The 12,306-nt window shown below is 45.3% G+C and overlaps 1 protein-coding gene across 1 annotated transcript in view; it reads right to left on the bottom strand.

Moving 5' to 3' along the window:
- STOX2 (storkhead box 2) overlaps positions 1 to 11,910 on the bottom strand; it is a 162,231-nt gene extending 150,321 nt beyond the window's left edge. The window contains exons 1-3 of the mRNA XM_027123008.1: positions 11,841 to 11,910; positions 9,453 to 9,504; positions 8,927 to 9,023 (exon numbers count right to left, since the gene is read on the bottom strand). Coding sequence (XP_026978809.1) covers positions 8,927 to 9,023; positions 9,453 to 9,504; positions 11,841 to 11,910 — 219 coding nt within the window. The remainder of the gene's footprint in view (positions 1 to 8,926; positions 9,024 to 9,452; positions 9,505 to 11,840) is intronic.
- Positions 11,911 to 12,306: the final 396 nt, after the last annotated feature.

The raw sequence follows: 12,306 nt of genomic DNA, 5'->3' as shown, positions 1-12,306 counted from the left end.
CTTTCAAGAGACCATTTAGTAAACACTAAATAGCAACTCTTCGGGCTGGTATTTTCCAAAAGGCGTTCCGAGAACTGACCCAGATGTCAATGGAGGCTGCGTATAAAAAGCGGTTCTGTGGCCAGGGGTGGGAAATGGCTGGGTTAAAGTATTTCATTACTGCAGAACTTCTCAGAGCCTTTACAACATTTTACATGGGGACTCTCCAGGGGGAGGGGGCACTGTGCCCCATGTCCACATTTACTCAACAGGGACCCCTTCTTTCATGAGCACTGTCTGTGATCGATGCTCCACAGATAACCTTTTGGGAGACACAAGAGCACCTGGCCCCTGCAGGAGTTAACTGGATTCTTAGACAGGAAGATTCTGAGCCATTACGACATCACCAATGCAAATAGGAGGATGGCTGTGCTCCTTGTGTGGTACGGAGTTCTGCAACAAGGCTTAAGGCCTCACAGTTTCGATCACAGGACATGATCAGACCTTTTGGTGGACGTTACACGGTGGTCATGAGGATCAAAAAGGTACAGATGAACCGGTTTGCAGGGCAGAAATTGAGACACAGATGTAGAGAAGAAACGTATGGACACCAAGGGGGGGAAAGCGGCGGGGGGCGGGTGGGGGTGGTGGGATGAACTGGGAGATTGGGATTGACATGTATACACTGATGTGTATAAAATGGATGACTAATAAGAACCTTCTGTATAAAAAAAATAAATAAAATAAAATACAAAAAAAAAAAGAAAAAAAAAAAGGAGACCCTACATGTGAACGTGCTTTACAAAAGGAGAACGCGTTACGCAGCGTTCAGCAAGACGGTGCTGGGGGGACGGCGTGGAAGCAATCCACGCTTCCTTTCACGGCACTGACAACAGATGGCCTTACGACCCATTTCAGTTAGAACAAAACCCAATTTCCTCCCATAGTCTATGAGGCCCTCACGATGTGGACTCTGTCTCTTCAAGGACCGATTTCTCGCTGGCTTTCTTCCCGCTCTTCAGACATCCTCCAGACCCCAGGCTTCTCCCTCCGCGGGGGCTGCCCCTCCCCAGGTCTTCCCAAACGTCACTTCTCAGGAAGGGCCTTCCCTGACCCCCCCTTTCGGAAGGATCCTCTGGTGGCCATTCTCCAGCCCCTTAACCTGTCTTATTTTCTTCACAACACTTTGCAGCATCAGAAAACATCAGCTTAATTTATTCACGTATCTTTTTGCTGTCTGGCTCCTGCCTCTAGAATGGAAGCTCCCTGAGGACAAGAACACTGTCTACCTTGTCCACCGTGGTTTAGTGCCCGGAATCTAGGAGACTCTCCCTAAATATCTGTTGAGTGTTAGAAGCTTAGGGAAGTGGCTACTTGGTGAGAAGGGAAGGGGGAGTCAGGCAGATGGGGAGGGATGAAGAGGCCTCTGGGAGACTGCTAACATTCTCGTTTTCACCTGGTTGGTCGTTCCCTGAGTACGTCTCCACTTTGTGATAATTCCTCGAGCTGCCAGTTTATATTTTGGCTCTCTTTGGGGTCTTGATTTAGACTGTTTTTTGACATATTGGTGTTTATATCATCATGATAATTGTCCCTATTTTTGAGGGCCCACAAGGAGCCCTACAATCTGCTAGGCGCTTCATCTATGTCATCGCATCAAAGCCTCAAAAAAACCCTCAAGTAATCACCACGACTCACTTCAGATGAAGAAACTGAGGTGCAGAGAGAGACTGAGTAACTTGTTCATGGTCACACAGGCAGCGAGAAAAACTGGGATCCCAAACCAGTTTGTTCTAATTGTAAAATTCACATGTGTTCTGCTAAACCCTGCTTGGAAGACACTTCGAAAATCAGGACTGGTATCCTGAGGTGTCCTTATCTTTCCCCAGGACCTTTTCTACCTGGAGGCTGTCGCAGGCCAAGAGTAGCTGAGTACCCTCCTTCCCCCTCACCTTCCCGGGTACCTATGAACTTCACAGCCAGGGCAACTTCACCTTTGCATCAAACACACCAGAAATGGTCTGGTCGGGTGCAACGGCAGACAGTGGGCAGGAGGGGCACTGTTTGCCCCAGAGCAGCAGGGTGAGGCCTTACCAAGGTGACAGGATGACCTGCTCTCATCGGGGAGGTTCTCTGGACTCCCCAGGGTTGGGGGGCATCTTCTTCTCTCATCCTGGAGCTCAGGTCTACCCTGAACTTGAAATCTGACCAAGTTCTGGTGTTCCTCCTCATGGCACTTAGAACTTCTTCAGAAGAAACAGTGCTTCTAGTTAGGAGAGACCTGGGGAAATTAGCGGCCTGGGGAGAAAATACACTTTGATCGTTTTTCCCCCAAATAACGACTCGCATCATTGGATTCGTGTTCCGTAACAACGGAGAAGGATCTGTTTCTCCAACTAGTGGGTCACCTTGGAGTGATTAGCGTGGCTGCCAAAATATAATCCCTCGGCCAATGACTAATGGTAGCACAGACAAGTTTCTACAGGAAGAAGCCTGGCAGGTGAGCCCTGTGGGAAAGGCCCTCACTTACATCTGAGGAAACTCAGATGGAAATGAAATTGTTTACTTTTCCTTCCATGGGTCTGACAGATCCCCCCAGTTTCTATGGGGCTTATTATAAAGGTGTCAGACCCTATCAGAAATGTGATGGCAGCCACACATTATCAAATAAATAAAAAGAACACTCTTTTGTCCTACCTTTGAAGTTTTCTTAAGTTACTCTGAAAAGCATCTCCCTCTGCCAAGTTTCCTGTTTCCTGCATGAGATACGTTCTAATTAGCATATCACAAATATTCCTGATCTTCTTCACAAGTCCGGATACATTTTTAAATGTTTCTTTTAAAGTACATCAGGATTTTTCACACTCTGTAAAGAAGCAGGAGAATTAAAGCAATGTGTCAGCTCAATTCTCCATTTCTTTTTTTTTTCTTTCTTTCCTTTTTTTTTTTTTTTTTAAGTAGATGGAGGCATTGGGCAATGGAAAGGTCATGGGACTTGGAAGCCAGAAATCATGGATTCTGATTCTGGCTGAGACGCTGATTAGCTGCATCACATTGGGCAAATTGCTTCACCTATGACGGCCTCAATTTCCTTTTCTGTAAAATGAAGAGGTTGGACTAAATGGAAAATCCCTCACAATTTAAAACACTGTGATTCTATTTGTGAAGCTTGAATAATTCCTTGTCTCCTTATTCAAAAGCTGGAGTGAGTTATTTTCTTTGAGTTAAAAATTCACAGTGAACTAAATACAAAATGGGTACAGACATCAGCAAAAAGGGATGTGATTTTAAAAACACAGATATCTAATTGTAGAATTATGTATTACCTTTGAACAGCAAAAAGGGTTTTCGCTTCTTCCCCAGAGAGGTATAGTTATAGTTTTGCCTAGCTTTAATGTGTTGACAAATATGTAAACACACACACACACACACACACACACACACACACACACTAAACTGCCTTTATATGAGTGAATAAAACTGACATGAACTAATCCTAATAAAAGAAATATTGAGATGAAGAAAATGAAGTCTTAGGCATCATAAAGGCTTTCTAGTCTTTTGCTAGCATAGAAAAAAACAAATCCAGTCAGTTCAATAAAATAAGCTGGATTGCCCAGTAACATTTGGGTTTCCAGATTTGACTTATAATATCAAAATCATAAAAACACAGAACTCGATCCTGGTTTCTATCATGACTTCCTGGGGAGCAAGGGCCAGGCTGCTTCTCTGTGCTTCACCATTTAACTGGCCTGATGAAGACTGTCTGGGTGGATTGAGAGCTCACTGCAGAGGCCCTTGCCCGCCTGGACCTGCCATCTCTTTTTCACCACGGCCTTACCCACACCCGCACTCCGGCTCGCCGCCTTCCTTCCAAGGACTGCCCATGGCGCCCCATTTTGCAGACTTCTCTCCCCCATCCTCTTTGATCACCAGCTTAACTTGGTAAGTTCCTGGCGCACTTCAAGACTAGCTCCGAGGTCACCCCGTCAGAGCCCTTTGCCGCCATGGCACTATGGTCCTGCCCTATTGCATCTGTGTGTTGACACAGCTGTCCCCCACTCTCACTGCACAGGAGCCGGGGCTCGGAGGGCCTTGGTCACATCGGTAGCCCCAGGACACTGGACAGCAGTGAAGGAAAAGAGAGAATGGACGGGGGGAGAAGCAAGGTGCTGAGCGAGGTGCTGGGGACATGCCAATGACTGTCCCTCCATCATTCTGGAGGTCCCTCCGTCCTGCAAGATGTACCATATAAGGGGTTCTTGTATGATAACCACCAAAATGTGGTTTAAGCTTATTACTGATGAGGGAAGGAATACTGAAGACGAAGAAAGTCAGAAAAACCGCCCTATATAAAGAGGAAGGTGTGTGTGTGTGTTTGTGTGTGTGTGTGCAGGCAACAGGAAGCCACTGATGGTTTTCTGCACGGAAGAATAGCAAGAATGAAAAATGCTTCAAGAAGGTGACCTAGCAGTGGTGTACCAATGATTGAAATGGTGTACGGATTAAAGTACAAATTATTTCAGCCATGAAAAATTATTACAAATAATTATATTTACAGACGTCGGAGAACGAACATATATAGACTAAATACAAAAAAAAAAGTAGGCTCCAAAACAGTACAGAGAATAGAATCACAGTTTGCAAGATATTTTTCACACTTTTACATATGAGAATATTTTCATATGTGGATACCGTGGAGAAAAGTTTAGGAGGTTAAATGTCAGAGCTTCAATAGGAATGTTATCTGAGTGGTGAAACGTGACTTTTCTCTTCCTTCTTTCTTTCCTTCGTTCTCTGTGTTTATTTGCATTTTCTAAAATGTTTCCACCATGAACATGAGCTACTTGGGTAATTTTGGTAAACCTCCTCTGAATCAGTAAATAGCCTATTCATAAATATTAAAGAGGGCGGGAAGGCAGTCGTGAGGATTGGGCCGCTGGCAGTGGCAATGGGAATAGCAAGTAGGGAGCAGAATTGAGAGCGATTACGGAGGAGCTGCTGACACAAGCGGGTGAGTGACTGGGTGAGGAACTGAAGGGCAATCAGAAATCTGCGTGACACCCAGGTTTCCAGCCTAAGTAGGTGGGGGACAAGCTGGTTCCGTTGCCAGAAACAGAACAGTATGGGGGGCACAAAACTTGGAGGAAAAGATCATTTCCTCTTAGACACGGTGTGTTTGAGGTGGCGACAGGTCACCCAGGAGAGCCTGCAGTTCAAGAGAGAGGTCAGGGCTCCGGGTCAGGTGCCCCCAGGGGTTCTCATAGGACCAGTATGCCTCCCCACGGGGCGGCTTCCCGACTGTACTGACATGAGCTAGGTACCTGTCTCTCCTCCTCCCTGGACCACAGGCTCCAGGAGGCGGGCACCCACCTGTCGTGTCACTGTGCCACCCTCAATGCCCAGGTGGACGCCTGGTGCCGAGGCACCTAATACATGTTGGAGAAGTGGATGAGCGAGTCCTCTACGGTGACAGCTCAAGGAGGTGAGTGGGCATACCCGACGGCGAAAACAGGGAGACCGGCGGGCCTGAAACTTGGGAAATTCTCACCTAAGTGTGGGCGGAGCAGAACTGCCAATAGAACGGGTGCAGAATGGATGCCAAACAGAAACAAAGCAACTTTCCAGAAACCAAGGACGAGCAAAACAGAAAAGGAGACCGACAACCACCACCGTGGCTGAGAGCCAGTGGAACAGGGCTGGAGAAAAGTTCATCCATCCCTAGGTTACTGGTGATTCGGGGGAGAATAATTTCACAGAGAACGAAAGCACCACAGTCTTTTAAGTAGCGTGGCGCAGAGGTAGAAGAACAGAGCTCGAGGAGAAGCTGAGTCAGGGCAGGACTTCAAGATCACAGAGGTGGGATCCTGACATGTTAGTACACGGGACGCAAAGGGTCTAGGCTGCAGTGGGAGTTGGCGGGGCTGGGGTAACCTTGCAGGAGGCAGGATTACCGCTGAGACGGACGAGGAAGGCTGGCTGCATCTCTGTCCTCTGAACGCCTGCAGCACGCGGGCCGGCACCAGACAACCTGGCTCTAACTATACACTCACATTATTCGCTGCTGTTCCTGTGCCTTCTCTCCTCATTTAGACGGCACGGACCAAACCTTCGGGACTTTCCATAGCAAATTCTCGATGAGAGTTGTTAGTCGACGGCTTAAATCCCATAGGATAAGTTTCAAAGAGAATAGAGCTACCGACATGGAATACATATGCGATAACTTTTCAACAGACACCACTGCAAAAAACCCACTATTTTTAAAGTAGCAACGTGACACCTTCCTCCCCTTTTGCCCTAAGAGCAAAACACTCCCATTATCTTATGGCAAGCCGGGGACAAGTGGCTGAGAGCCGCGGCGGCTTCCAGGTAGGCAGATCCCTGGGTGGCCCTTTGGTTTGGTTGGAGACAGATCTCCTAGGGCTGGCCTGCTTGGGTCCCAGGGTGCACACCTAGGACGTTTCCGTGAGAGGTACATCCCTGCAGCAAGACTCCACGCAAACCAATCAGGGAGCCCCCAGCCAGGCCAGGAGTGAAACTCTAGACGGGAAGCTGACTCAGAACAGACCTGCCAAGGCTGCTGCCAGCTTCGGCGAGGCTTGCCCTGCTCCTGACCCACATTGGAGCAGCTGAGACCCAAGCGGTCCCAGAATTTGCGTGATGAACTCAAGACTCCTATCGAGCTGGCATCACTAAGCAGCTAAAATGCCAAATGTCACTTCAAAAAGAAGGCAAGATGGGGACTTCCCTGGTGGTCCAGTGGTTAAGAATCCACCTTCCAATGCAGGGAATGCAGGTTCGATGCCTGGTCGGAGAGCTAAGATCCCACAAGCCACCGGGCAACTAAGCCCGCGTGCCACATGGAAGAGCCCGCATGCCGCAACTAATTCCTGACGCAGCCAAATAAATAAATAAATATTAAAAAAAAAAAAAAGAAGCCAGGATGGAGGTGAAGGGCTCACACACACTCGTGCACCTCCAGACAAATCATTAACATTCCTCAACCCGTCATTCCAACTCTACCTTCTGCTGAATATGACCTTGCTGCTCACAAGTATTTTGCAAGAGGAGAAATCAACTATGCCAATTTAGCACTTCTTCTCTTAAGCTTTAAGATGCTTACACAGACATTTAAAAATATGTTAGAAATAGATTCATAACCTTCACTGAAGATTTTCCCACACAGATATTTTTAAAAGTTTGCTAAACATGCCTATTAGTTTTTCTTCAAGAATAAGCTTGGATTTCTAAGCTACTCTTGCTGTAAGTTACACCTTCCAGGATTTCTAAGCTACTCTTGCTGTAAGTTACACCTTCCAGCAAGAAAAAATGAACATGTGGAAATTATATGACTGTTTTTAGAACACTGGGGTCCATTTAATATATTGAAGCAATAATCTATCAAATAGGACCCAAGAGTCCAGAAAGCCTCATGAGCCCTTTCACATATGTTAAATTACTCCCCTGAGACTGGTCTATGAACTAAGAATCTGCGTCATTAATTAAAGAAATGGATTGGGCTGTCCTAACAAGAAAGCACACCCTGCAGTAAGAGAGACTCATATACACACCTTAATTGCAAAATGAACATTGGGAAGAGTCGTTTTCAGAATTAAGCACCATGTGTGTGATTCAACGTAGTGGCTAACCTAGGGTTCAACAGGTGTGGGACCCTTCCCTCATTTTAATTTGGCCAAACACTTCATATTAAATTATGCTGAGAATTTAAGTTGACCGAAGAAAAACATTGCAGAGAAGAATGTCTTGCTAAACATTAAGATTTACAGGCTTGCAAGGAAAGAACAAATCTATCCATGGAACATTTCATATCCAGAAGACTAGTCTGAGAGTTAAGATTTTAATGCTGCCAAACTAGCCAGGAGTTGCCAAGTGTTATACGAAATTCGTGTGCACGTTAAAAAAAACTGCCTGTTTATAAACAATCTTTCATATGTGTTGGATAGAAAAGCAGTAAGTGACAATTAATTGGCTGACTTCTGCAATCTGTCATTAATTGCTATTTCTAAGTTAAAACCATCCCATTAAATTTTATTCTCAGAGCTTTATAGCCAACCCATTTATAAGAGAGTTTCTATTTCTTAATGAGATGTCAAATAGTTTACCTAATGGTCCCACTGCCATAGGATTTAACTCTTTTATGTAAACATTTTAGATACACTGGCCTCTCTTATTCACTACTTGTTATTTTAAAATATACATTCTCTTTTCATAGAAAACGGATAAGCTCATCTCCCCTCTTCCCTCCCCCATCCCCAGCCCCCCCTCAGTGAATCTAGCTTTTCAAGGACTAGCCTTTACAAGTTGAGGTCCAAGATCTCTGAAGAAACATCAGCCCTGATGAAAGCACACACAATCCAAAAGTTTTGTGTTTTATGCTTAGCCTCTATCCAGGTCTCAACCGTAGGGAAGGTAGCTGTTGGTTCAAATTATAATGTCGGTCAACATGAGGCAGAAAATTAATCTAAAGATGTTTAATGCAGGCTCATCTGAAAGTACCTTTTGGATAATAAACAGAAAAATACTAGCTAAGTGATATTTGACAGTGATGAACCAATCATTTATCCAAACACTGAAATGTGTCCCATGAAGATCTTTCCACAAGTTTCTGGAAAGAACACGAAAACACACTATATAAGAACAACCTGAAATTGGAGAACAACTTACAAATAATGCCACATTTACAGAGAAACCATGAGAGTACGAAGGCCTGGTATAATAAAGGTTTATAACAATGGTAGCTCCCACAAGAAACACACAAATAACTCCTCCTGGTGTTCCAGATTTTCCACAAATGAATTATTAGGACACGGTCACCAGACCAAAAAAAAAAAAATTGTCAGGTTTTATGAAGCACTGTACTTAAAATTCAGACCAATTTCTGAGTTTCTTCCCTGTAACAACATACCCCAGAGTTCGATATACTTACTCTCCGGTCTGGGTCCTGGCTTTCTGGTTTTGCACGGGGTCTGGAAAATGTACAGATGGTAATAATCTGTGGCTTTACTTCAAATCCTGACGACTGCCTTTATTCTCCTGATTTCCTTTGGTGCCAAAGATGTCGTTCTGGTCCAGAGTTCCCGCATGTTAAGTGAAACTCCTGTCAACATTTTATTACATTCAGCACTTCAGGTTTCCTGAGAGCTAGCTCCAGCAGTAAAGATTGCTATGCTCTGTATATTTTTCAATCCTCTTTTTCTTTTTTTACCTCCATGGAAGGGTGCTGGTCTCTCCTTAAGCAACACAGAGATTTCAAGCCGTACGTTTCCAGACCGCATTAAAATAAATACTAATGCAATGCATTACTAGCTTCAGACATTTCTTTCCTTCCCCCAGTCGCTCTGGCAGTGTTAATTTTCCCACACTCTCCTAGAATGGGGAAGGCTTGTCTGGGCAAGTAAGATAACACTTGGGCAGGAGATTAAAAGCCCACACTGAAGTCATTAAGTACCTACAGGGCTGGGCCCTGAATCCACTCAGCATAGTCTCCAAACACCGTCACCTTGACTAGAAAAGCAACAGGAAAAGGCTAACAACTAAGAAAATCTCATTTCGGCATTTCCAGGCCCTTGAACCACCTGTATTTTACATAACGAAACAGCACTTCAACTTAGAGGCCAGAACAGGAGGAAATGCCTGACTTTCATTTCATTGTACCTTAAATTATGTGACCTGTGAACAAACTATTGAGGTCTAGAACTCGGGTGATATTAAGTCCTATTTTTTGAACTGTTCACCGGGTGAACAGTTCCAGTGCGAAATTATTCCCAACACTGACTTTTGCTCTCAAAAGTGTCCTGACCGCATCAACACTTGGTTACCTTACCTATTAGCTTTGACTTCAGTTCTGGAAAGTTCTTTACATTTGCCACATGTGTTTGAAAAACTAGTGGACACCTCTACCCCCCAAATTACAGGTTCAAATAAAGATTTAGCCGTTCTGGCTGTTGAGAACATACACCTTTCTCCTATGTATTACTTGTACTTAGGCACTCTTACACCAGCTTATGAAACCATCTATTTTATGATATTGAGTTTAATTATTTTCCTTTTTCCTTATTAATATAAATCTTGAAAAGCCCACCTCTAACTTAGTACAGAAAAAAGAATCCTTCATGGCTTAAAGGAACACTCCTTCCAAGCTACAGGGTGCTGTCAGAAGGTTGAAGCTGTAGGAGTATTTTGATGTGGGTGTGATAAGACTGCATCTCCCTTCCTCCCATTTCCTGCATGATTACAGAATGAAGGAGGAAGCAGCAACACATTCTTCTTTGGCCATTTTTGAAAGAACTATCATTAAAGAATCTTGGGAGTTATCCATAAATAGCAATTACTGTTAAGGGAAATCATAAAGAATAAACACAAATCCTTGTCTAAGGGATGGGAAAGTTGGTATCCTCTGATTTTTTTTTTAATCCTTGAAGAATTTAAATAAACCTTTTAGGCATAAGAAAATGTAGATATCTGGGAAAATTGGGTATAACTGAAAAAATTAAGAAAGAAGAATCAACCGGAAATATGAGCGATCTGGAAAAAGAATTCATGGGGAAATCAAAGAAACAGGAAACAAAGACAACGATTTGAGGAGATGGTTTCTCTTCATGTCATAGAAGCTGAACGCCTTCCCCACGCCCTTTCCCTATCCTGTCTCAATCCCATCACCATCTTGATGTGGGTGACTCCAGCCTTTATTTCAGAGGTCCTCTCTCTCCCAAGCCCAGTCTCACATAATCAATTTCTCATGTCCCTACCTCAAGGGGTTTGAGCATCAAAAATAATTGCTGCTTTGATATTCCACATTTTTTTTTTTTTTTTTTTTGTGGTGCGCGGGCCTCTCACTGTTGTGGCCTCTCCTGTTGCGGAGCACAGGCTCTGGACATGCAGGCTCAGCAGCCATGGCTCACGGGCCCAGCCGCTTTGCGGCATGTGGGACCTTCCCGGACCGGGGCACGAACCCGTGTCCCCTGTATCGGCAGGCGGACTCTCAACCACTGCGCCACCAGGGAAGCCCCAAACATTCCATATTTTTGATAAAGCCAGCCACCAAGGCTCAAACGCCAACGTGTCTTCCTCTTGCCAAGTCCCATAAGTGCTATCTCCAAAATATTTCTTGTATCTGTCCTCTACGAAGCTACATCTTTTCTTCTCCCTCCCAAAGTGGGACCACTTGATCCCTGTCTGTAGCAGCTTCAGCCAAACCTTCAATTCCCACCACCAGTCGCACCCTGAGATGTGAGACCTTGCACTGAACCCGAGCCAGCTCCGCCCAGGGGTCTTACATCAGGTAGCGCTGGCTACCAGTCCCTCCCTAAAGGCCCAGCTTTAATCAAAGGGTTCCTAGTTCCCTGATCCCAGCCTGCCTCCACTCCCTCAAATAACAGGGCTTCACCCCTAAGCTTTGCTCCCAAGCTCTTGTCCTGCTAAGTGCCCAGTAAGTCTGGCTCCTCCTGAATTTGGGACTCTTGCCAGTTTCCCAAGTTGGCCCTGAAAAACCCTTCCCCAATCTCCAGTTCAATGCTGGAATCTGCTAGCCCCGGCACACTGTGTTTATACCCAGAGTTGACTGGTTGTCTAAGGGCCCGGAGATTGCCACACCTGCCAGAAACTGCTTGCCAGCTCTAAATGTAATGTAAACTCCCACCAGGCGAAAACCAGAGCCAGAAATAAGGCACTCGGCAGAATTCCATTTGCTCCATCTGGGCCCCGACGTGGGCTCCAGGCCCCTGTTCCAGCTCCGGAAATGCCACGGGCTTCGGCTTTCTTCGGCTATGTCGACCCTTTCTGGGTTTACCCCCATTAAATAACAACTTGGACACTTTGTTTTCCTGATCTTCATTTCTCACCCCCTTGCTCCCCCAATAAAGATGAGCGCTTGCTCCAATTTTGACCTTCCAAGCAGCCACCTCCCGCCATTATCTGCCACTCCTCCTAGTTTCTGCCCATGGCCACCACTGTCCATTGCCTACCTGACAGCTACCCTCCCTCTTTCTTCCTGGCTTACAGAACCCTGATTCTTTGATCTCTTGAAGCACAGGACCTTCCTCAGCCCTAAGGAAAGAATCATACCTTGTCATGGTAATTTGGCCAGTGACTGAAAGGAATACGCATGTGACCTATTCATGGCTAATTAAACATAAGATGTCTTCTGAGGACAGCTTTCTGTCCCAACTTAAAACCAACCAACCAAACAAACAAACAAAAACACCAGGAAAAGGGCTCGTGCCAATTCTCTGCCTTGAATGCACAGGAGATAGCTGGAGCTGCAGCAGCCATCTTGAGATCAAAAGGCAACAACAGAGGATGTGCAAG

The sequence above is a fragment of the Aethalodelphis obliquidens genome, unplaced genomic scaffold (genome assembly GCF_003676395.1).
Source record: "Aethalodelphis obliquidens isolate GAN/ISIS:26980383/991018 unplaced genomic scaffold, ASM367639v1 scaffold25, whole genome shotgun sequence".
NCBI lineage: Eukaryota > Metazoa > Chordata > Mammalia > Artiodactyla > Delphinidae > Aethalodelphis > Aethalodelphis obliquidens.
Note: the sequence above shows the minus strand (reverse complement) of the source record. Positions and strands in the feature narration are given on the sequence as shown.